Source organism: Cupressus sempervirens, chromosome 8, assembly GCF_028749045.1.
Source record: "Cupressus sempervirens isolate cs-2001-9-10 chromosome 8, ASM2874904v1, whole genome shotgun sequence".
Classification (NCBI taxonomy): domain Eukaryota; kingdom Viridiplantae; phylum Streptophyta; class Pinopsida; order Cupressales; family Cupressaceae; genus Cupressus; species Cupressus sempervirens.
In genome coordinates this window covers 446,018,519-446,046,021 of record NC_143125.1, presented here as the reverse complement: position 1 = coordinate 446,046,021, position 27,503 = coordinate 446,018,519, and the positions used below count along the sequence as shown (strand labels likewise).

General features: G+C 35.3%; 1 protein-coding gene across 1 annotated transcript in view; it reads right to left on the bottom strand.

Moving 5' to 3' along the window:
* Positions 1-27,503, bottom strand: part of LOC149543133 (uncharacterized) — a 327,129-nt gene that overhangs the window by 277,720 nt on the left and 21,906 nt on the right. Inside the window, exon 5 of the mRNA XM_089798038.1 lies at positions 1,107-1,216. Coding sequence (XP_089654164.1) covers positions 1,107-1,216 — 110 coding nt within the window. The remainder of the gene's footprint in view (positions 1-1,106; positions 1,217-27,503) is intronic.

The window sequence follows — 27,503 nt, the reverse complement described above, 5'->3', positions numbered from 1 at the left end:
AGTACGCTTTTAACTAGCGTTTGAGTTAGTGTGTTGGTTCATCAGTATCACTATTCCCAGCTTTAGATAGAAATGTTGTTAGAGATTTCATCTTGCCCATTACTTGCTCTACAAGTAAGTGGTTTCTTTCTTGAAAGTTAAGAGGAAACAATATTGGTAATACCTCTTTCAGAATCTCTTAACTTCTTGCTTACCTTCAGTTGATCCAAGGAATAGTGCAAAGGGGGAGCCTTCCGTTTAAGGTAGGAGAGACTCTGTCTCATACGCTATGGCTAGTCATCCATTTTTGCGACTAGATTGTCAGAAAACTATCAGTTGCAAAATATCCACCCAACATTATCTTACCTAAATAAGTTTTTCAAAAAAAAAGATGTTTGTGATATCCAAATATTCCTCAAAACCTTGCTATGAGTAGAGGTTCAAAATGATATATGCTGCAGAAAACCATTGTACTCTATAAAATGTCTTGCTTAGTCACATTAGTGTGGCTTTGTAACTTCACGTGTTTACTTGGCATTCTACCTAATGTGTTAAAATTTGAGTAGAAAGCCTTTTTCATTTATTACAATCTTATCATCATTCTTTATTTAACTTTCCACCACTTGATAAAATAATCCATTACTTTATATTGTAAAGAATCATCATTGTCAGTTTTGTAGCTATTGTGATCAGTTCCTGTAAAGATTTATCCTCATGATTTCTCGGCCTATTAATGAAAATGTCAGGCTTCTAATATTACAAATGTGACAAAAGCAACGTCCACATGATCAGCTTTTTTTTCAATCCTAATGGAAACATAAAATAATTGATTCTTGCTAAGACAATGAAAATATTCAGTGTGAGATGCAACATAAGGACAACTCAAGGGTACAAAAACACAGCAGAACTATTTTTAAAGCAACTTGAAGATGAAGACAGAGGCTATAAAAAGATATACATTGATAATTCAAACATAAAAGATCATTACAAGCAACATATATATGACTTCAACTTAATGTTTTAGCTCTATTGAAAAACAAAATCATCATTCCTGCCATAATGGTACAAAAGAACAGTCCTCTTTGATGAGGAGATGGGCCAAATAAGTAAAACATTGAAAATGTTACCTTAGGGTCTTGATAGGATTTTCCTGTAAGCTTCTTTTCCACTTGGCATGCTCGCTGTGGGAATGGCTTGATGCCTCCATAAGCAATGATTGGAGAACTTAAAATTTTGTCTGTAGAAGTTAAACTTCTTTTCAAAAATTGAAACGTCAACATCTTATTGCAAAACAATACTGTACTGCAAGCTAAATATCATATTTATTAGAAATTAGTTAACATTTGTAGTTCAATAAATAGGATAATGTGGTTAATATAATAATTTTCTAAGCTTGGCAAAAAATGTTTTTATTTCATGGAAAATGTGTAAAATTCATATCCTGGCAAATATGGCACCGTCTTAGGTACCTTGTGTTGGTTTACAATTTAAAACAGTAGGGCAAGCAGGGGAGAAGGAGAAAGAGAGAGAGGGAGAAATTACACGCTACAAACATGATTTACGCAGCACTTATCTGGAGTAGACAATTATTATCAGTGTTCCACCAGGTTTAAGGATGTTTCCTTTAGGGGGACAGGGGTACTTGGGACTTATGTTTGGGAATGCCTTGGGCAGAGGGAAGGACAGCGCTGACATAATCAATATAGCATTAGTACTTAAAAATTTAATTTGGAAAACATAAAAGATGTATAACATAATAACTGGAGCCTAGTATTCAAATGACAAATGTCAAAATTGAAACTATCAAATATAGATCTTACAACAAGAATTTTCGAAATTTTAAATTTTTCATTTCATAATCATATTAATCATGATCAAATGTTCATCAAAATCAGAATTACAATCAAGTTATCAAGATTCAATAAAGTTCAAACTTCAAAAGCAAAATAGCAAATAGTAAATACTGTAAGTAAAAACTCTAGAGTAGTTGCAAATGAGACTAAATGTCTCAAAAATAATATTAGTAGCTTTAGGCAAGTTAGTGTTGCACTCAATAGTGCCAAAATGTAACTGAAGTACAGTGGGGCTATAATACTAATTGGCAGACCCAGCCCATATAAATGGTGATTCCATATAAAACCTTTAATCTAGTAAGCGCTAGAGAGATTTTTAATAGCACTGAACTCAACAAAGAGACTAGTGTTCCTTTTATGGTTGCCTTTTCAATCTATTTCCCTCTACAATTCTTTACAGTAAATCTTCTTTCGTTATTTATACTTTGGTAGACCAATAAAACTTAATAAGAAGGTAAACCGCCAACAGATTGCATTATGAATAATATTCAAGAAAATAATACACTACCATAATAAAGAGGTGCCTTAATTAAAATCTGCTCTTTACATTGATTAAAGCATTTATTACGCCTAATGTCATTTCAACAGTGAAACTTCTCATATATCAAAAGGCACACTTCCTTCTCAAAATATCAGTTTTATTGCCTTGTCTATCCTTACATTAAAATTCTCACATACTTCCGAGGATGAAAATGCTTCTTTTGCTTGCAAAATATACAAACTCATGGCTAAATGTCATCAGAATGAAACTGGACAGAGATCTTCACATTTACCTTCATTATTAGCATTGATCAGCTTTAAACAAGCTGAATTCACAATATTGAGATTCTCCCATGGCACACAACTACAAAAAACTTTTTTTAATTATGTTACCCATGGAAGGACACACAAATAAACATGCGTAAGATACACACAAAGAAACAAATTTGTCGTCAATACACTGAAAGATATGTAACCTACCACTACATTTGCTATGAAATACTTAATGTGAAATCTCCTGCTTCAGCTGATTTTTCTTTTCCCAGAGCTCATTATTACTTTCTGACAAGTTTGAGAGTGCATCTTGAGCATTCTATAAACACCGCAGTTGTGTTTGTTTACCAAGTTCAATTTTGGTGAACTTGTAATTTGAGCAATTAAGCTCCTCAACTAGTTTATCCAACAAAGGCTCTGCAATCTCAACATATTTGGTCTTTTCAGAATCAACAACGATTCTTGAAACGGCCTTTGTCTTTGGGAGTTTAGACTTATTCTTCTTCATAGGGAGATCATCTAGTGGTAATACGACCTTCCTCCTTTTCATGGTGATCTTTCCCAACCATGCAAGTAGACTAAAACCTTCATCTGTTGAAACCGGGAAAGTGGATACAACAAACATTGATCCTGATTGTAATTTTTCGTCACAGTGCTTGCTTCAATTGGCATGGCCGAAACCATGGGTGTCCTTTGAGATGACTCCGTCATGAACATCTCAAATCCTGCAGCCGAGGTATCAAGTTGGGAAACTTTACCCTCTATGAGAGTTGGAAAATCATCGAATACATTTCCCTCTATACGAGATGGGGAGCACCTATAGTTCACCTCGAAGATAGAAATGGTAGGCATTAATACAGTGGAGAATGAATCCACATCATTGTCTACAACATTTAAGAATGATTCCTCTTGAATAGATGGTTTGTGGTTGTTTGGTAGCCTTGGCGAAGATATGATCATTATCTCTCCCTCTTTCTCTCTGTCCTCTTCATTAGATTCCTCTTTTGATTCCTCCTCTGATTCTTGAGTTGGCATAGGTGCTCGAGTAGAATCTAAGAGTGGATTTCATCCTTTTCCTCTTTTGAGCTAAAACTTAAGAGTTTCAGCCAGCCTTGAAAAAGATGAACCATCCTTCTTTTTAATCTCCACCTAAGATCTCCTTCCCACCAATATAAAGTTATTGCAATCTAGCCCAAGATTTGGATGTACTCTCTTGAGGCCTTTGATTTTCATTCAGTAAAATAAATTGGAATCTATCAAAGACAAAAGTTCCTTCCTTTTGTTGCCACTTAATAGGAAAAGGGGCAACCTGATCAAACTGAGTATTGTGATACTCAGGATCTAGGATCACACCATCATCTTCAATCTCAAACCCCTACGGAATCTCAACCATGTTGAGGTTATTGATTTGCTGCAATGTAAGCATATAGTAGTCCATTTTAATGATGTCTTTCTCTGTGCAGAAGTCAATCCACACATCCTCCATGCAATGAACATGGTTGAATGCTCTTTTGATTTTCGAATGCATCCCTCAATAGCCGAAGTCGAACCTAGCTCTGAATTTCTACAAGGTAACAAGTTGAAGTTTTGCTTCCATGGCTTTATCTTTATACACTAATTTGAGTGTATACCTACTAGTTTGGAGGGGTTTGGTAATAGTAATGTTGAATCCTGTCCCGTGCTAACTATGTTGATACGACTGCACCTACATGAGCTATCTAGCCAACTCCATCAGAATGATCCTAACAGTAGGATATCTCGATAAGGTGTATGGTTCTCCTTGAAAATAACCAACTCTCAGGTAGGTGATAGTTAGAAATTGCAGGAAGATGCACCCAAGCTGATTTACCCTTTCCCATGGTTCATTTGATACCCTTTTGATCGCTAATTCTTTGTCAAAAAGACACCTAAAATGTCCAAAGAACACATTCTAAACCCTTTTGTAATGGTGCTTGCTCTGTATCAGCATAATCTGGTCATAGTAGTTCCAGATGGGAACTAAAGACCAATCTCCCTCGGTGGAGAGTCCAAAGAACGTCCCCATGGCCGCAACAATGTAAACTAAGTATGAATTCATGTAGTATGGTGCTGATGTACCCACATGAATCAACTATTTGCATAATGTTGTATGCAATATCCCCATTTTGGACATATATAATTTAATAATAAATAGGTATAGTATATAAAGTTTATAATATTAAAATGATTAATAAAATATATAAATTATTATATATCATATATATTATCATACATATATATGATATTTAAAATAATATACTATTGAATATAAATTTTATATATATATATATATATATGATATATAAGATTAATAATATTTATAACTCTAACACGATTAATAATGATATCATTATATATATAAAATATGTTATTAAACTTATATAAATAATATATATATATTAACGGTATTATTAATATAAATATATATATTTAATATAATAATATAATTATATTATTCTTAATATAATATAATTATTATCAACAAAAGGTCATGACTCTATGGAAAAAAATATATATATATATATATATATATAATATTTAACGTCGTGAGGAAAATAAAGGAAATATTAAAAAATGTATACAAAATAAATGAAAAACCTAAAAATGTCCTGAAACGGGACATTACAAGTGGTATCAAAGCACGTTTCAATCGTGAGACTTGTGTTGAGTGTCATGTCCCCTTTCTAGAGTGGACATCAGAGACGATAGAGTTGGCCTATCATTTGAGTCTCGTAGGCTGGTAGTGATGTTTAGAGACTTAGTCAAGGTACACAGTGTTCGGATCTGGAGTTTCAAACAATAGGAGAGCAGTTGAGAGCAATTCCTTAATTGTAGGAGTTTCTTACATTTTAGGAGGTGGAGATGGGTTTCATTCTTGAGTCTCTACAAGATCATTCTATGGTTTCAGTTTCGGGAGATTTGGAGACATTCCTATTTTTTAGGAGTATACCTATTTTTTAGGGATGACACTGTCAGTTATTTCAAATTAACGGGCATCAGTCACAGGAGGTGACAAGATCAGTTTCACCTTGTAGAGGTGTTTTGGGCTATCAGTTCGCTATTTGGAAAATATTTTAATATATTTAAATATTCTCCTAAGTTAGCATTTTAATAATTTAAATAAGGCTAAGATATAACCATTTTGGAGTAATAAGGGGCTTTTTGGCCTCATCTAGATGAGTATCTCTTGGTGCAATAGCTCGTTGGAAAGGTCTTGAACTTTTCTAAATATTTATCTTTTGACTCAAAGCATTTCGGCAAATGGATTTCTTTCTATTGAGAAAATGGTCAATTTCTGATACTTGACCACTTTAAAAATAAGAAATATATAATTTTATAACCCAACGCCACATGGAGACATGTTCGAGCTAAGTATGGTGGGTTATAAGGAGGTAAAGAGAAAGTTCTACTTCATTATTGACATATTACATCTTGGATTTGCGATTTGGGCTCTGATTGAGCTTTCAGCACTTGGGACGCCAACCCCACTTGCTTTGCCTGTTTGGGATGTAGCCCCCAAAACAGTGGTTTGAACTTGTTGCAGTCAAAGGCGTCTTGGAGATTGTGCATTGTTTCTTCTTGGGAACGCAGTATTGAATCAGAGTTTCAGCTTGGATTTGGGCATTCTATCCACATGTGGGCACTTTGCAGCTGTAAGGCAACACCTGGCAGCCATATTCTTTCCCATGTGCAGCATTGGAGAGTTGGAATATGGCCGTATCTTCTTTCTAGGTTCATATTTCTTCTTCATGCCTTCAGGTTGGGTTTATCCTTGGTTGTAATCATCTGGATATTATTGTAAATCTTCATCCGGTTACAAACTAGGTTTTATATTTAAAAATCTGCTTGAAGTGAAATTATTTTTGCTGTATTTGAAATATATTTTCAGAACTAGTTCAGGTTATTGTACTTCTGTTATTACTCATTGCAAAATCATCAAAAACATAAAACACTCAAACACTTCTGCAACTTCTATCTAGCTCTACAAGAAAATATTATTAAACAGGGAAAACAAATTTAAAAATAATAAAATTATAGCAAATCAGCTGAAGAGATCCATCAAGGATCTTTCAGTGGTATCAGAGCCTAGAACCTGCTAGCCTGTTGGAAAAGAAATCAGTTCAATTACAGGCCAATACCATGGCTAGAAAAAAAAATGGGTGCTCTAAGGTTTCATCTTCGTTAACAAGCACAAGTAAGATGCCTCTTGCCAAAGCATTCAATATTGCAGTTATGAGTAGCTATCATCAATATTGTTCTCTTTGTAAGGAGATATGCAACCTCCTTTCCTTTACAGATTTTATGGGTGTACTTGAAGCAAATGATAACTGGGTATCTACAAGCTCCTTTCAGCAACAAAAAGAGAAAGAAATATTAAATAATAATAAAGAAGCCATTGGTCACAAATTGGAAGAGATTACAATTAGGGGACAAACCATTAGAGATGTTGGAAATGTGACACCAAGGTGTGAGGCCTATTCTGAAATTTGTAACAGCAGTGACACAACTTCGTTACCTCAAGATGTGGCATCCTTTGGTCAAGAAGAGAACAATGATTTATATTCTATATTTGAGGGTACACATGGTGCAAGCATGGGACGTGATGATGGGAATGGTACAAGTCATCATAAGCCTAATTTTGTGTACTTTGGGGTAGATGATATAAAACATTGTCAAAGGTTGAATAAATATTGGTTGGATAGAGCTATGCAAGCAAAGATACTTGCTTCCCAAGCAAGACAACGTCTCCAAAGCATCAAAGAATACCATAATTAGATAGATGATGCAAGGAAACAAAGGGAATCATCCATTGGATCTTTATTTCTTCCAACGGAAGAAGAGGCCAGCATTGATTTGGATGGAACAAGTAATATAGAGGGTCAAGATTATTTTGGTGAGTTTGCACAAGAGAGTAATCCGGACATAGGTATTTCAAAGGCATTGGGTGATGAGACTTCATGTCATGATGAGTCTAATTTCTTAGACCGTACCCTAGAAATCAGAGTACTGTGTACTCATAGTGACACTGAATCCCAAGATCGTGATTCGGTTGTATGTGCAAACACATGGGGAGTTGATGAGAGTGAGCATAGTGTGCTGACAACATTTTCATCATTGACAGAGGAGGTGGTCTCAGAGGTACAAAGTTGCAGTACTATAAATGAGGATACATGCATTAGTGAATGCATACTGGATACTCCTTACAACGATGTACATGACTCCGACACAGTATCCTACCATAGTGCAGATTCAGAGGTAGTACACATGCCTGAGAACTATCATTTTCAAACTCCTCATCGCTTGATTAGACAACTCAGGGTTGATGACAGAAGGGTAGACATAGTGGTTGAGCACTTTGATGACACTCGACAAATGTTATCTACACTCAGTTGGACTGCTCTTATGACTGATGAGTAGGATAGTGGAGGATTTTCCATGGCAGATTTTCATGCTCTTCATAAGGCTATGGGGATATTGAAGCAGGACTTATATTATCAGTGTTGCGATAGTGCGCTCCCATCTTCAGAGGATAGAATTATTGACTGTAGGCACCTAACTTAGCAGTTTGGCAGGATTCATTGGTGGGACCAACAAACGATCTAGCATTATGTCAAGTAGTTTCCGACATGGGCTATCACATCAATATCACAGAGACTTCATCCGGGATCATGGTTATAGGATGATGTGGGTATTAGCAGACATGATGCTTTGTACAATTATTACTTTCGTGGTGGTATCATAGTGGTTGCGGAGAGATATGGCATGATAGAGGTTTCCAGTTATCCCTATTTATACCTGATGGATGGGTGCTAGTTCAGATGATGTTGGAATCCGGGTGTTGTTTTGTTTGACACCTTGTCTCACAAGGATTCCAGTATGTTACCACCTTGGTTGTGGAAACACTCTCATCCAGTATGGGATACTAGTATTATCCTATACAGTGCATTTGATCGGGCGATCCTTGATGTGTTGCTTCATTTCACACACCCAAGAGTGTATATCAGAGTGGCGCAACAGGAGTTTGTTCATTGCTTGTGGACAAGCAATCTTTGGGAAGGGAGGATTGTCGTGTCCCTTTTCTAGAGTGGACATCAGAGACGATAGAGTTGGCCTATCATTAGAGTCTTGTAGGCTGGCAGTGGTGTTTAGGGACTCAGTCAGGGTACACAGTGTTCGGATCAGGAGTTTCAGACAGTAGGAGAGCAGTTGAGAGCAATTCCTTAATTGTAGGAGGAGTTTCCTACATTTTAGGAGGTGGAGATGGGTTACATTCTTGAGTCTGTACGAGATCATTCTATGGTTTCAGTTTTGGGAGATTCAGAGACATTCCTATTTTTTAGGAGTATCCTTATTTTTGAGGGATGACACTGTCAGTTATTTTAGATTATCCGACATCAGTCACAGGAGGTGACGAGATCAATTTCACCTTGTAGAGGTGTTTTGGGCTATCAGTTCACTATTTGGAAAATATTTTAATAGATTTAAATATTCTCTTTAGTTAGCATTTTAATAATTTAAATAAGGCTAGGTTATAGCCATTTTGGAGTAATAAGGGGTTTTTTGGCCTCATCTGGATGAGTATCCCTTGGTGTAATAGCTCGTTGGAAAGGTCTTGAACTTTTCTAAATATTTATCTTTTGACTCAAAGCATTTCGGTGAACGGATTTCTTTCTATTGGGAAAAAGGTCAATTTCTTGATACTTGACCACTTTAAAAATAAGAAATATATTATTTTATAACCTAACGCCACATGGAGACATTTTTAGGTTTGAGCTAAGTATGGTGGGTTATAAGGAGGTAAAGAGAAATTTTTAATTCATTATTGACATATTACATCTTGGATTTGCGATTTGGGCTCTGATTGAGCTTTCAGCACTTGGGACACCAACCCCACTTGCTTTGCCTATTTGGGACGTAGCCCCTAAAACAGTGGTTTGGATTTGTTGCAGTCAAAGGCATCTTGGAGATTGTGCATTGTTTCTTCTTGGGAACGCAATATTGAATCAAAGTTTCAGCTGGGATTTGAGCATTGTATCCACATGTGGGCACTTTGCAGCTATACGCCAACACCTGGCAGCCATATTCTTTCCCACGTGCAGCATTGGAGATTTGGAATCTGGCCGTATCTTCTTTCTAGGTTCATATTTCTTCTTCACGCCTTCAGGTTGGGTTTATCCTTGGTTGTAATCATTTGGATATTATTGTAAATCTTCATCCGGTTACAAACTAGGTTTTATATTTAAAAATCTGCTTGAAGCAAAATTACTTTGGCTGTATTTAAAATATATTTTCAGAACTGGTTCAGGTTATTATACTTTTGTTATTACTCATTGCAAAATCATCAAAATCATAAAACACTCAAACCCTTCTGCAACTTCTATCTAGCTCTGCAAGAAAATATTATTAAACAGGGAAAACAAATTTAAAAATAATAAAATTACAACAGATCAGCAAAAGAGATCCATCAGGGATCTTTCATTGAGAAATTGTTGTGATTGAGGAAGGTGAAAGATGGTTCATTTGTGCCATACTTCTATGGAGAGGCCATGTGAAGGATTATGATTTTTTTTTGAGATCAATTTGCCAAATCACAGTCTTCTACTTCTTTGCATAGGTCTTGTGATGTCGCTAATAACACAGAGAGACCGTCCGTCAGTGTACTATGACAAGCTCCATTCTCCTTCCATCCCATAAAGGTACTATTTTCCTAACACCGTTAAATGTTGGTTTACATTGGAGCGGGACACTCCCATAGCAAAAGACACCTTTTTGAGCCATCCCTCTACTAAGGCTCTCTCACTGCCACTTGTCTCGATAGCATTTCCAGTTGTAGCTCTAGTTGGAGAGTACTCACAATCTACCACTACTCGTAATTTAGTAGGCTTTGAGTGGATGGAAATGGTACATGCCTTACTACTAAGGCAGGGAGAAAAGCCAGAGAAATCTCTGCCTAGTCCTTAGTCAGAGTGGAGGTTATATACTTTAATGGCAAATGTGAATTTATCCTTCAATAGGAATGAATTGCTGAAAATATTAATGGTGGGCTACAATATTGGAGAAATTGTGAGCGAGTTGTTAATTTGATTACAAAGGATGGATCATGATTTGGATGCAATGAGGCCCCATTTTGAGTGAAATTGAAAAACAAAAAAAACTATTACATAGTTTATAAAATGTTGCATGGTTTGGATTGTTGATGAAGATGGTTGTTACCAAGCTAAAGCATATAGTCCTTCCACGCTGCAAAGTACTCCCCAACTTCAATTCTGACGGAAATTATTGGCCATTGCGTTTTCTTGAAAATCGTGTGGTAAAGGCTTAAATCGTGCACGACAGGTTTAGAACTTGCACGAGCAGAGGCCACATGATTTCAAGTCATGCCCAATAACCACTCTAGTATGGCCACCTTATCAGGTCAACATAAATTATCAGCGTTGTACTTGGGATAACTCGATAAGATCAGTGGCATGCTTCAATGTCAACTGTGTTGTGACTCCTATGTTGGAGGCAATTGTGTAGAAAGTAATGTGGACATAGCAAGTCACCAAATGCTTTGCCCAGAGAATGGCATTTCCCAATCGTTGTTGATATCACACTATATGCATAGTGCTATTTCATCTCAGCACAATGTTGCTACCAAGGAATACTGAAAAACAACCCTAAACCTAAATGCATTTTGCTAAAATCAAGGAGATAAGTTAAGATGGTATTCGATGATGTGAAACATCACCATAATGATGAGAAAACTATCAATGAATGAAAGTAAAAGCACAAGCATGAGGAACATCATCCAATCATTATGAATAGAGATACTCCTAGTGGCATCAATGATGGAAAAAGGTAAGTGAGGTACATGATTAAAGGTAAATATTCATGTCACACTTATCTATTCTTATAGACAAGCATTAAATGGAACGATAATAATTGCATAGATGTATATTATTCAATATCTTATTGCAATTAGCAATCAATAATGTTTTGCCAATTACTAAGTTCTACAACTTTGATATTGCATCTTAATTGAAATTAGTTTTCAAATCATTTTTGCCAATAACTATTATGCCAAAAATTTACTTATAAGTGGGAAACAAGGATTATTTCTTCTGATAAATATTGAATATTTGAATATCTATTATCAATACTTATAATTGATTAGTTATAATCGAGTGATTGATTCCCTAAGAGGACAGGGCTATAATTAAATAATTATCAAATAGGATGATTACAATTAAGTAATGATTGATTAGAACTAAGTTTTCCAAATTCTAATATTGAATTCTAATTGAGATTAGTTTTCAATCATTATCACAATCGATGTTGTTATGTAAAACTAATTAAATTATTCAACATCATCAAATTCCAAGATAAGGTAAGGCCTGTGGTGGAATGGGCTAGGTGACACCACTCAGAGGTACTAGGTAAGGCCTACGGTGAGATGGGCATTGGGCTGCATCATCCAAGGTACTAGGTAAGGCCTACAATGGAGCGAATACCCCGGGGTACATCATACAAAGGCACTATCTTGGAGATGATGATCGGAGAGAGATAACAATAATGAGGGAGAACGGTGAGGCCAATAATTGGGTAACAGGGCACCCTATTATAGTTTCTCCTCCTGTTCTTAGGAAATGATGATTGGAGAGAGATAACAATAATGAGGGAGAATGGTGAGGCCCATGATTAGGTAACAAGGCACCCTATTATAGTTTCTCCTCCCGTATTCAGAAAATAATGAGTTAATAATGAACTAAAGTTTTGATTAACAAGTCACTAAATTGAGACCATAAATACCTTGTAAAGGATTGATATAAAGAAATCCTACGAGGGAAAATTTATATATAAATGTGTACTAATGACTTTGTTGTTGCAGGTTCACAATCAAGGAATTTCATAACGTGTGTCTTCATCTGTCTGCATCATGTTTGCTCTGTGTCTTCATCTGTCTACATCATGTATGCTTCGTGCTTTCATGCATTCATGTGACTACTTTGGTTCACTTCATGTTTTGATTCATTAAGATGTATATCTCATAAATTTTTTAGGCCTTTTGTATGCATATATTTTGTATCTATGAACGAACTTATGTATGAATGATTTTGCTTGAGGACAAGCAAATTTGAGAGGGGATGACTGTGATATCCCCATTTTGGACATATATAATTTAATAATAAATAGGTATAGTATATAAAGTTTATAATATTAAAATGATTAATAAAGTATATAAATTTAAAATATAAATTATTATATATCATATATATTATCATACATATATATGATATTTAAAATAATATACTATTGAATATAAATAATATATATGTCAATATTATGATATATAATATTAATAATATTTATAACTCTAACACGATTAATAACGATATCATTATATATAAAATATGTTATTAAACTTATATAAAATATATATATATTAATGGTATTATTAATATAAGTATATATATTTAATATAATTATATTATTCTTATTATAATATAATAATTATCAACGAAAGGTCATGACTCTATGAAAAATACATATATATATATAATATTTAACATCGTGAGGAAAATATAGCGAATATTATAAAATGTATACAAAATAAATGAAAAACCTAAAAATATCCTGAAACGGGACATTACATTGTATTTATAGGCTCTCCCCAATAGATGAGTTCCTTATTTTCAAAAATCTATGAGATGAACTTATACATCCAAGGTTCAAAGTTATTGGATTCCTTGAGGCCACAGAGTCTACTAAGGGGAGTTATTAAATCATTAACCTCTAGGGAGAAGTCATATTTGTGTATTGTTCTAAGCCATCTAGAGATATTGGGTCTCTTATTCTCCAACCAGTTTTCGTTGGTATGCCTCTGATAATCCAATTTGCTCTGATTCCACAGTCACAAAGACATCTCTTTAGACAAATCCACGCATTCTGAAATCTAAGGGACTTTGAAGATTTGCTCAATAACATCTAGATCCAAACTAATAATGACCTTACCATCCGCATCCTTGCTTTTTTTTATTTAGGACTAAAACGACGAGCACATCCCAAAACGAACTTTGGTTACAAGGCAGCCATGGGGAAGGTGGATGCTAGATGAATATTACTCCTCTTGATGTGTCGCATCTCCCTATTGGCAGGAGTCTCGAGTCTCTGCAAGAAATTTTCCATGTCTAAATACCTAATCTCTGTATATGAGATTTGATCTAGAGTAGATGAAACGAGCAATGCAGTTGTGTGAGCTAGCTCTTTATCATATTGATACTTCATCTTTCCTTTAGCTTTTGATGGCACAGGCATATCTTGCACTGGAACATGGAAATTCCAAAGAGTAAATAAGTCATTTAAAGGGTTAGGATCCATGAAGGTGTTAGACTTGGCCTTGAAAGGGTGTATCTATGAAGAACAAAGTGTTCAAAGTATTGATTAGATACTCATGAAGCACATGTGATCACTGGAAATGAACTAGAAAGCATATGTATTTGGATGAAAAGGGCCAAAATTGGACATAAGAAGGATGAATTGCATGTGGGCAAAGATGGGCTTTTGTTTGTATGCCCAAGAATGCAAGTTGGATGCATATGAAAATGTGCAAAATGACAAATTTGGTAGTTAAAAGTGTGACCTTTTGCCAAAATCAGTTCTCTAGAGGTAATTACATGTGGTATAAATGAATCATCTTTACTTGAGATAAACATGTAATTGGGTTCGGAGAATGTAATTGCATGAGTTGGAAAATGGAATTTAGAAAATGGATGAAGTAAGGATTGGCATGGAAGGTGAAAACATGTAGATGCACTTGCATTCTTGGGTGAGAATCCTCAACTTTCTTCCAAAAAGAAATCAAAACAAGCAGCAAACAAACAAGAAAAACTAAAAACTAAACAAAAGCTTACCTCTTGCTATTGACTCAAACATGACAAACTTCAAGATATCTCTCTACATGCAATTTCATTTTTGGAGTTTAGAAGTTTTAACATTTGTGAATGAGAGGATTTGACACTTATTTAAAGATAAAACGCAAAAGACATGGACTGCCTTTGAACAAATGGACAAAAACGAGCCAAAGAATGCAATATTGTAGCAAAAACAAGTAAGAAATACAAGCAAAGTTGAATTCTTCTACTTACTTGGAGCTTAATGAGCCAAAAGTGGAGGAAAGAGAAGTTTGGATGAACAAGTCTTCTCCAAAATCACGTTCTCCAAGTGCAAACGCATGCAACAGCTAAGAGCCTTTGACAAATTCAAACTTTGCACATTGTGACCTCCAATGTCAAATGCATGTGGATAAAAGACCAAAACATTGTTGCAATCTTCCTTTTCTTCAATGCTTTGTGTAAAATTGCACTTAGAAAGCTCCAATGCATGGGCATTTTGCCTTGGAAGAGGCAAATCGTGGTCTTGGCATGCATTTGCATGCAATATTTTTGAGTGAAATGTATGTCCTACATGCAAATCGTGGCCTGGGCATGCATTTGCATGGTTTAAATATGCAAGAAACCAAAACATTTTTGCTTGTAAGGCAAAACCGCACCCTCAATATGCAAAGAAATGTGACACTTATGTTTGAAAGAGTGATTTACGTGCAAATCGTGGTCATCAAACTCAAATGCATGGAGCATGGACACATGTATTTGTGTTCATTGCAAATTGTACTCTAGAGGAGTAAATACGTGCAACGCTCAACATGTGATTGGGAAATGCTTTCATATGAGGAGTTTTTGCTTAAAAGAGGCAAATCGCATTCTTGAGAAGCAATAACATGTAATGCTTGGGCTGCATTTGGGGAAAAATACCTTTGAAATGTGTTCTACATGTAAGTATAAGCATACTAGAGGCATACAAAACATGTTTTATTTTCCAACATTTTTGACCTAGAGGCAAAATCACACCCTTGGGAGCCAAACGCATAAGCTAAATGCATATCCAAATGAAATTTGCAATGCAAATTGCAGTCTAGAAGGGTCTTTACATGTGACGTTTTGCTTGGAGAAGCTTTCTACATGCAAATCGGACACTAGAGTGCTCATTACATTTTTTAAAAACATGTCTTTTATTTGGCTAAGTCCATATTTTGGCTTCTAGTGCAAAATCACACTCTCCATGAGTGATTGCATATTATGTTTTTGCCTTTACATGCAAATCACACTCTTGGAGTGTGATTGATGTTTTAAAAACATGTTTCAACTTGTCATGAATTTGGGTTTGCAAGCCAAAATCACTCTTGGAGTGCATTTGAATGTAACATGTTAGAAAAGACATGTTGAGTTGCACAACTTAAGTTTTTCATTTAACACATGTCTAATTGATTATTGAGTAAAAATCAGTTTAATTGGATCAAATAGAATATTTACACTAAATAGTTAACATATTGTGTCAATATGTAAAATAAAAGTGAAAAATCCCTGATGGATCTCTTCTGCTGATCTGCTGTAATTTTATATTTTTAAATTGGCGTTCCCTGTTTATTAAAATTTTCTTGCAGAGCTAAACAGAAGTTGCAAAAGGGTTTGATTGTTTTATATTTTTGATGATTTTTCAATAAGTAATAACAGAAGTACAATAACATGAACCAATTTTGAAAATGTATTCCAAATACATTTAAAGCAAAGTAGCTTGAAGCAGATTTTTTTGAATATACACCTAATATTTGACCAGATGAAGATTTACAATAATATCCAAATGATTACAACCAAGAATAAAGCAAACCTGAAGGCGTGAAGGTGAAATATGAGCCCAAAAGGAAGCTACGGCCAGAATCCAGCTCTCAAATGTTGTACGTGGAAAAGTAGATGGCTGTCAGGCCCAGCCGTACAGCTGCAAAGTGCCCACGCGTGGGTAAAATACCCAAACCCTAGCTAAAACTCTGACTTAGTACTGTGTTCCCCAAAAGAAACAATGCACAATCTCCAAGATGCTTCTGACTGCAAGAATCTAGACTACTGTTTTGGGGGCTACATCCCAAACAGGCAAAGCAAGTGGGTTTAGCGTCCCAAATGCTAAAAGCTCAATTAGAGCCCAAAACACAAATCCAAGATGTAATATGTCAATAATGCCCTTGAACTTTTTCTTTTACCTCCTTATAACTCACCAAACTTAGCTCAAACCCTAAAAGTGTCTCCATGTGGCGTTGGGTTATAAAATAATATATTTCTCATTTTTAAAGGGGTCAAGTATCCAAAAAATGACCTTTTTCCCAATAGAAAGAAATCCATTCACCAAATTGCTCTGAGTCAAAAGAGAAATATTTAGAAAAATTCAAGACCTTTCCAACGAGCTATTACACCAACTGATATTCACCCAGATGAGGCCAAAAAACCTCTTATTACTCCCACAATGTCTATAACTTAGCCTTATTTAAATTATTAAAATGCTGACTTAGGAGAATATTTAAATATATTAAAATATTTTTCAAATAGCGAACTGATAGCCAAAACACCTCTACAAGGTGAAACTAAACTCGTCACCTCCTGTGACTAATGCCGAATAATCTAAAATAACTAATAGTCTCATCCCTCAAAATTGGGTATACTTCTAAAAAATAGGAAGATCTCTGAATCTCCCAAAACTAAAACCATAGAATGATCTCGTAGAGACTCAAGAATGTAACCCATCTCCACCTCTTAAAATGTAGGAAACTCCTACAATCAAGGAATTGCTCTCAATTGCTCTCCTACCATCTGAAACTCCAGATCCGAACATTGTGTACCCTAACTGAGTCCCTAAACACCACTGCCAGCCTACGAGACTCTAATGATAGGCCAACTCTATCGTCTCTGATGTCCACTCTAGAAAGGGGACATGACAAAAAGCAACATTTACTTGGATGTTTTAAATAAAACATTAAAGTAAATCCCAACATTAAATTAGACTATATAATGCACTATAGTCACCTAAGTGAAAAATCAAAAAGCAACTCAAAATGAAATTATAACATAAAGTGCACTATAGTCACTTAAATCACTTAAGTCTTAAACTAACTTTAAAACATAAGATAAAGTCAGTTCAAGTTATATTTTTCAAAAAGTGCAACTCAACATTAAAATATAACATTCATATTTTAAATATGCGATTGAGCTTGGAGAATCCACTTTTTGAGCACTTAAATGGTCATATCTTTCGACTCTTAAGTACAATTAAGCCCTAAGATATACCGAATCGAATAGAAGACTGAAAGCAAGACATTGAACGTAACAAAAAGATTAAAGCACCCTAAACAAACACTCGAAAACATAAATAAGGACTTTGAAGGCTTCAAAAATTAAGCATAGGCTTAATAAAACGAAAAACAAAAAGGACTTGACGAATGCCTTCGGTAAAACGATTCACTATACAAATTGGGAACAACTAGTTGATCAATTTTGGCCAATTAATTAGTGAATCATCTCAAAGATATGCGAAACTCAGTTGAAAAAGTTTTGTACTGTTACCTCCATTTTGTATTGACAAAATGGAGGACAACAATAACATCACACAAGACTTCATCATATATGATCCAATCTTAAATTTTGGCATTTTTCACTTACCACAAACTTATGCTCAGCTCTAATCCAAGCAATCTAATAAGGTTTAGGGTGTTGCATCCTTGGTAATTGCAACTTTGCAACCAACTCCTCTAATGCCAAATTATTTGAACTTCTATAGTCAATAATCACTTTGCAACATTCACCTATTTTTGAATAAGCTTTTTCTCAACACAGTGTCTTTATTAATTTCTTCATTCCACAAGGTTCTTCTAAACATCAGGTTTTCTCCTTCTTTTGGCCCATTCAAAAAATCGAATGAATCATCCTGCACAAGTGCATTTTTGTTACTACTACCAATCTTCTTGTTTGAATTCATACACTCAAATGCCCAGTGACCACCTCCAAATTTGAAATAATTGTCCTTAAACCAAGTCCCATCTCTCTTGCAACTATTTCCCCTTAGTAAGTTTCATAGTTTCCTCTTGAGTAACTCCATCTACCTTTGTATAAAATTTCTTCCTTCCATTCAAATTTACCCTTTGTCTTGATTTGCTCTGTCTTGACCTAAGTAAGATCTTCTACTTTCACCATAAGATCTACCTCTTCCTCTAGGAAATCTACCACCTCTACCCATGCCTCTTGTTCAACTTTTCTTTTGCCTTCAATGCAAATTGGTATGCTTCCTCAATGTTATCCATCTTGACCAAACTGATTTCATCTTATATAGAAGTCCTCAATCCATTTAGGTACCTAGCAATCCTTTTGACTTCATCATCAATGTGTCCAGATCTGATATCTAACCTATAAAATTCCTCACTATAATCCTTCACAGCCATATCCTTTTGCTTCAAGTTCTACAACTTCTTCAACAAGCTAATCGGATAATCACTCAATAAGAATTTACCTTTCAACATGCTAACCATCTTAACCCAAGTTTTAATCTTTTTTCTTTCCTCTCCTATGTCTATCAATTTGCAAATGTTCCCACCATAAAAATGTGTCCCCTTTCAACTTTGCACTTGCAATTTTCACCTTCTTGTCAACATATGTACCTTTATACTCAAAGTACTTCTCCATCTTAGAGATCCAATCTAATAATTCATCAACATCAAGCTTACGATCATAATTAGGAGTATTAAAATGTGGTTTTGCATTCACCCTTGTCAAACCTCTCAAGAATATTTCAACACCTTGTTCAAGATCAGGAACTCACTCTTCCACTTCCTCAGCTTCACCTTCACTAACATCCTCAAAGGCCTTCGTCTTCGCTAGGTTGTCTCAATAGCTTCAAGTATGGCTGCAATCTGTCTCAATATATCCATGATACAAGAATCTGCATTTCCTCTTTCTTGCGTCCCTATATTTATAAGATTTGATATTAAAATTTAAGTAAATTAATAATAGAATAAATAATAATAAATTAATGTAATTTATTATTAGATATCATAATTATAATAAGAACATTAATAACATATAATATACATAAATGATAAATCAATATAATCATATCATCTATTATATATGATTATAATGTAATACAATAAATGAATAAGTTAATAAATAAAATGATATAGTATAATGTGTATAAATAACAATATTTTAATAATAATAAAATAAAGAAAAATAGATTGAGGATATTGAACTAAAAATATATATGATAAGTATACATATAAATCTGGAACATACAATAAATTCTTATAAATATAAAAAAATTATAATTCATTGCATAAAAGTATTGAATTAGCGGATGATCAGTCACGACCTTTTGAAAGGTCGTCCTTACTAGCATCGAGCATATGAGAAGATATGCTAGAATACAAATAAGGAGCAAAGAATTATCTTGGGGGAGGATCAAGCAGGGATAAAGAGGAAGATAGGACTCAGCTGAGCAGATACAGACGAGATTATTCTGTGTATTGAACACAATCAGCCCATATATTTAGAGATCAAATTGGAAATAACTGGATTGTCAATAATGGAGTATATACAGTCAGTATCTGGAAAGAGAGAGGCAGAGACGGCATCCAATGCAGTGGATATAAGGATAGAGAGATCACAAAAACAATAGCAATAGGCAGAGAAATTAAATATATAATCGAACGGTATCACTGCAAATTCATGAAGGTTGTTTGTAAGGCAGCAAACTATCATCGAATCAGGACATAATATTACCCCTTCCATCACATTGCTTACAAACATACTGACAGTGACAGGGGCCACGAAGGCATTCAGAATATCATTTTTTATACAGCAGATAGCTAGAAACTGAGTGAAGAAATAGAGACATCAAAACTCAAACAAGATTAGTATTTGAAATCGACGTTAGACTCAGAAGAGTATACGCAGAAACAAGGGATATATCGTGTATAGAGTTATTATTCCAATGATCATCATCTACAAACAAAAACATGAAATATTATGGCAGGAGTTGGATAAGATATAATTTTAGCCACATAGAAAGGAGAGAACATGAAGGATTCAAATTAGTACCACAACTGTTATACACTCTACAATAATTTATATGAAGAATTCATCTACAGACACGTCAGATCACTCTTTAAGTGTATTATTGCTTCATACAAACATTCAAACCAAACAATAAATATCTTAAAGTATTTATGGCAGTGAAGGATTGAGTGGGGGAGACATTTAAAGTGTCTAGAAGAGTGACCCATAAGCCACTGATAAAGATGGACGATTTTTTAGCAACCAATAAGGGGGAATCATCAAATTATTTAAGAGGAAGAAGAAATGTTTAATTTGTAATAGAAAGGCAGCCAACATAAATAGGGAATTACATTGAAAATAATAAGGCAATAACAGGGATGTAATACAAGATGATAAAAGGAGAGAGTTTATAATAGGAAGTCGTTAAAAGATAATCAATAAAGCATACGGGTAGTAAGGTATATTTGTTACATCCTAATTATAATATAAAATTTTGGAGATTTAACAATTAATAGAAAGAGAGAATCAAAGTATATAAGGTACAACGATTTAAATACATTGGGTGAGAATAGAGAAACAAGGAAAATTAAATGAAGACATTATTGATGATATAAAGAGTATGTATTATTACATGGAGAAGAATATAAAGTTAAATCAATTTGGTCCTCCTATAAGAAATCATCATCTTTTATACATGTTAGTTATTTTATAGAACTTGTATATTTTGGAAATAAAACTTGTGGGTTTTCAAGAAGACTCCTCAAAACATATTTATAAACTACCCATGATATTCAAATCATGAAATTGAGGATTAAAAGTGATTTAAGGATGAATCTCAAGAGGGGACATTACAGTGGTATCAAAGCATGATCTTGCCATCCTGTAAGGTGAAGCTTAAATAATGATCAGCATATAAGAAGAATTGTCATCAAAAGTGAAGTATATGAAAAGTGGTAACATAATTTTGAGAAAAGATCATGGATACTTTACAGACAGCATTATGCTCAAATTATACGAAACGTTATAGCAGAATTGTGGATAACCTTGTAGCAAACTTGCGGTAAAACACTGGTTCTTCGAAAAATAATAATATGAGGACCATCAACACATTACTCATTCAGGACCGATCAACATTAAGCAGCATTCATCTCAGATCAAACAATACAAAACATGTTTCCGTCAACATATATAAAATAAAGTACATCAATCGCAATGAGGGATCAAGGGAAGGATTCAAGAAAGAGAAATTAAAAATTCAGCCATATATAGATGGGATCAAAACATGCAAGAGCAATGATTTAGTGATTTCTTACAGTTAATGATAAATTCTATCAGAATATTGAATCTGTTGAGATTGAGGGAAAGAGGAAATAGACTACTCCAAGTAGCCACTAATAAAAGGGCAATAATGCATAATAAATCCTAGAAGGAATTAAGGCAAAGAGCTAACATCTCTGAAGGACTTCACAATATATTCTATAACTGAATATTCTTAAGGAAGTAAGGCAAGGAATCAAGTATTCTCTGAAGAAACTAGTATATACTATTAAGGAAAAGGGGGAAAAAACATATGCATATGCGAGGATGGATACACCCAAAGAGGATGTCCATAAGAAATAGGATGAGAAAGAAATCTTTGCTAGGAAGGATGGATATATCAAGATGGTGCTTCGTGGAGAGTTGTTCTATTAATTAGAGCCCCAAGAAGCACTCCCCTAGGAGCTAAGCTTCTGATCACAACCTCTCCTTAAGAAAGAGCTTAGATTGGGCATTAGGACCTTATATTTTTTAATAAAAATTTTATTAATAATCTTATACATGTTTTCTTGTTGGAGTACTAATATATGATGCAAGGTAGCAAAGCCAACAATCTAAACTCCGAGTGTATGGTTAAGAATATTTTTGTGAAACATCTCCTTGAAAATGGCTTCCAATATGTGTAGTCTCATGTCTGATTGTGTCTTCATGCATTAATATGTATATTTTGTGTTTGCATCGTGTCTTCATGCACTAATGTATATATTTTGTGTATGCTAGTACATGTTTCTTTTATGTTTTATATCATCATACTTTCACATTTTGGATATCTAAAGAGATTGTCTCATTCGCAGTTAAGAGAAGGGCACCTTATTAAAAAGTAGAGATTATATCTTTACAGGCATTAGGATGAGATAACGTCTCTCCTAGGGGTTAAATACAGATGGATAGTCCTAAAGGGATATCCATAGAGACTTAGGACAGGATATCATGCTCTTTGCTAGGTTGCCTCAATAACTTCAAGTATGGCTGCAATCTATCTTAATATATCCATGATAGAAGGATCTGCATTTCCTCTTCCACGAGCCATCTTTGTAACCCTTTGCAAGCTATAGGTCAAACACAAGTTTGCAATGCTATAACCAATCCATTAGGGCTCTACAAGATCGCACCCTCTACAAGTTATAAGTCAAATCTGAGATCTAACACCCTACAACCAAATCAAACCAAGGTTTATAACACGATCCAAATCAAATCAGTTCCACAAGGAACACAACCATGCCCTGATACCACCTAGTGTAACCAAGGATGTAGAAATCCCGAAAGGAGACATCCAACCAAACAGTAAGAGTAAACACAAAGAAGCCAAAACAATAGGAGTGAAAGAATATTAGATTCAATTAATTACGTGCAAATCCAGTGGCAGTTCACCTATAAACATGCCAAGCAACAGGCCTACCTGATTGCAACCCTATAATTACAAACTTGATCCAATGTGTGATCAGAATATGCACAAAAGCTTAACCTCTAGATCTTCCTACTATATTGTCCTGCCAAGATACATCATGGATATTATATATATCCATCGTGACACACAAGTCGGCCCAAAAGAATCACATTTTCCAATAATTAGGAAACTATTACAATAATTAAACCTTCTAGTGATTTGTTAAATCCGGACTCATTTGCATTATGCAATTAGACCAATGTGTCTGTGCATTTAGAGTTTCGCATTGTCACAAAGTTGTTAAGGTTTTCTATGATTTAGTTTTGGGATTTTCGGGCTTTATTTAATTGATTTTTAATTTCTAGTAGCTTTGTCATAGATGAATTCCAATTACTTGAAATAGCCTATTTTCGTTTGGGTCGATTCGGAGTCTAGCTAGTTTAACTGGCTAAAGAGGAATTTAATTCCTCATTTCTCACTTTTGCAATTTGGAAAATTGAGAGCTTTTTCTAAAATCCTTTTTTGAAGGATTGGTTTTCGTTCATTGTGAGAGCTATGGGCATAGGATCTTCACGAGAACGGACTCGTTGGGTCCAATTCGAGGAGACCTCGCTTTGCTGTCATTTTCGGCCGTATCTACGGATTATTTATTTTACCTAGTTGTTTTCCATTCTAGCCCTTTTGGCTATCAGGTAGGACTCTCTCATTTTCATGTTTTAGCTCTGTTTCTAGTTTTGGTTCTGGTAGTTGTTTGTTTGGAGGCTGAGAACTAGTGTTCCCCTCCGTTTTTGTTTGTTGGCTCTGCCCGGTTGGTATAAACATTTTTCCAATTTTGGGGATGAGGGTTTGGTGTTTTGCACCGTTATGCTGGTCATTTTTGCATATAGTGTCCGAACCCAAATTTTATTGGATTTTCGAGACTTTTGTACCCTAAGACCAAATGGGTTTTCATTTCAAAGTTTTCCAATTTTGGGGTTTTTACCTCATTTTGTGTGTCGCCTTATTTTCTCAGGTTTTCTTGGCATGATGTTGGTCATGGACCTAGATCATTCGTTTGGATGTCACTCAGACCATGGTTTCTCTTTTATGTTGCATTGGGATGTTGCTACATCCGTCATCCCAAGCTTGTTTTCGATTGAGTGATTTTGCTTGTGTTTTCATCCATTCCTTATGTTATGATCTTTGTGATGGTGGTGCGCCATACATGAGTACGTGCGTGTACATTGTCAAGTGACTTAAAAGGCCCGATCTCCCATTTGTACTTTGGTGGAGTTATGATCATTGGGGTTGGGTTGGGAATATGCATGCCTACGGGCACTCATCGTTGGATGAGCATAGGTAGGGTAGGGTAGCATATGGAGGGGGCTTCTATCTCACTGGTGACCATTGCCCAAAGGGTTGGCAAAGGAAGTTTTAAGTAAGCGATAACTAAATAAAACACTGGTTGGTAATATAACTTAAGATAATAAAATGCTTCAGTGTGAGAACCTTACATTAGGAAGTTGAGTCTGCACAGTTCCAAGCTTGGGCTTTCCAATGCCAAACGACTCTCCATGATGTTAGCCCCTACATAGTAGCCCATTTAGTGTCTAACCAAGACCTGTAGTACCTGCATTGTTTCATAATCTTGGTTTCAATCATCATTACTGTCTCGTGTGAGTGTTAGCCATTGACGTCTGTTTTATGTGTGTTTGTGGTTGGATCATTATTTCCATCAGCACAGCGAGAGTGGACCTATGGGTTTCACGTGGTTTGGAGGCGTAGCTACCTTCACCACTACTAGGGACTGGTGTACAGAGACAATCTATTGTCCTAGTGCGATCGTTATTGGATGTTTTCACTTGGTACTTCGGGTTCTGGAGTATTCTTTCTTGTGATTTATGCTTCCATTGGAATGCTTGGATATCATGTTTAGATGATGTTAGTTTATTTGACACATTCCCAGATTATGTTGTTTAGCATATGATTTAGATGATGTGATTTGTTTGGTTGGAATATCTAATGCTTTACCTTTTGGCATGTTAGATTCCTTATTCTTATGATGTAGTACGTTTTAGTAGTGACATCCTCATAAGACAACTCCGACGATCTGGTCAATAGTTTGGGATGTTACACGCAGGGGATGGTTAGGACCTTCGAGGTCTCATGATGCTATTATGGTTGGGAGGAACCACGCATGAGTTTTGTTATTCTTGTACATTCTGATGTTGCTTATGTTCACTGCGATGTTGCTTTCAAGTACGTTCTTTACTACTATGTTTCAAATGCTTAGATGTAGCTTCTGTCTTGCAATTATGATGTTTGAGTGTCTATGCCTCAAGTTGTGGATCCGGTACTCCCTGATGTGGAGGAACTTCATTTCTTAGCTTTTTACCTTATTGTTTTCTAGCTTGTTGTTTTGGATCCTCGTGCAAAATTGTACTTTCTTTCGCGAGAGTGGAAAAGTTCGCATGGTGTGTTGGGTTTTCTCACGCAACTCTTGGTACTTCCTCACGCGAAACCCCACACCAATTATGGGTGTTTTGGCTGCTGGGTCAAGCATTTCCTCGCACCGTTTGGTGCATTTCCTCCCGCGAAAGGCAGTTTCTCACATGGTGTGTTGTACTTCCTCGCGCGAAATTTTGTCAGTTGTTGTCCTCGCGCAAAAAGCAGGGGGCATCTCCACCGGTTTTCAAGGAACACAATTTGGTGTTTTAAATACCCTTTGGGTTTCCTTAATTTTCCATGCTTTAGATTCTTTGTTCTGTTGTCATCTTTGGCCTTCATTTCTCGGTTTGTATGTGTCAATTTGGTAGTGGCATTTGGAGATTCGTTGGTTGTCAGGATTGTGGTTAAGTCTTCCGTTGCGATCTTTGTGATCCTCGTATGTTGAGTAACGTATCCATACTTGTTTTTAAAAAAATTATCTTGGCTTGTATCAAATCCTTGTTCCAAGGATCTCCGAGTAGGGCATTACGTTTTTACCTTTCTTTTAATGAAAGAATTATAAAAGCTTAGGATCTTTACTAGCGGATGTGAGACTATGGTCTGGATAACTAGTACTTGATGACAATAGATATAGGGTACTAATGCAAGGCATTGAGAAATTATAGTTTTCTAAGTTATGATCATATTGTTGAGGGAGAATGAATGCGATTTACTTAAATTAACTCTATAACCCAATGGTTTGGCACTGGTCTAGATTGCTCAAGTGGATAAGGTTTAAAGGCAAAATCTAAAATAAAAATCTCTTTTACTTCAGTTGTTAGAGTAGGGCTGGTATAATTTTTGTCCTCAATTGCATTCTTTGTCATAGAACAATCAAAGATGCAGCCAATCTAAGAGTGATATCATGAATGCTTTGATTCATAGAGTTGAGGATATCTGCTTAATACACAATGTCTCCCATTAAATATTCCAAGATTTACAAAGGTTGTGAAGTTCACCTACCTAGACTTAGGAGAGCCTAAAGTGCAGAAGACTTCCAGAGCCTTGTTTGTTGGGCAACGATCCGAAAACCTACGCACATGGCTAATTCTTGGATGTTTTTAGGAAATCAGTTGGAGCAAGCAACATGTGAATAAATGGCAAGTTTACTCGCTGAGGAAAGAAATGCAAGGGTTTGTTTTACATGCTGAGTTTTTGTTGAGAGTTCATGCATGGTTTGACCAGGCTCACATATCAAATCGCAGAAATTCACCTCTATAAGGAGCACAGCACCACAAATGTGTGAATAGGCCATTATATGCTTTGAAACTGACAGCAATGAGAGCCATGGGTTGTGCAAGCCTGGAAGGTAATTGATAATAAAGATAAATAACCCTAAAATGCTGTCATATTAATATTGAGCTGGGTTGAACTCTATTTACCACCAATATGTGATTTTATTGAGTAATTTCAAGTTTCAACTACCTATATACGAGATGCCAGGTCAGAACTCTACTCGATTTCTCTCACTCTGGCTCTGTTAATAATATTATCATTAAATCCCAGACTTCATAATACCTAGTTCACTGTGGAATTAATAGTAAGTTTTTATATTGCAATTTGCATTCAGAAATTCTAATGAGTTATCATCCTATTTGATATTCCATCAAGCAATTTGCAAATATATGTGTACCCATGCATTAAAAAATTGCTCATTACATTGGGCCTGCAGATCCTTTCCTTAACTGCAAGGAAATCCTTGGCTCTTTTGGCAGATGGATTTTCCTCTATCCTTCAGGACAAGGGTTTTTTTCAAGATGGATGGATAGGCTATTGCAGAGTCCCGTACATAACTCTCCATGCATGGATGAATTGGCA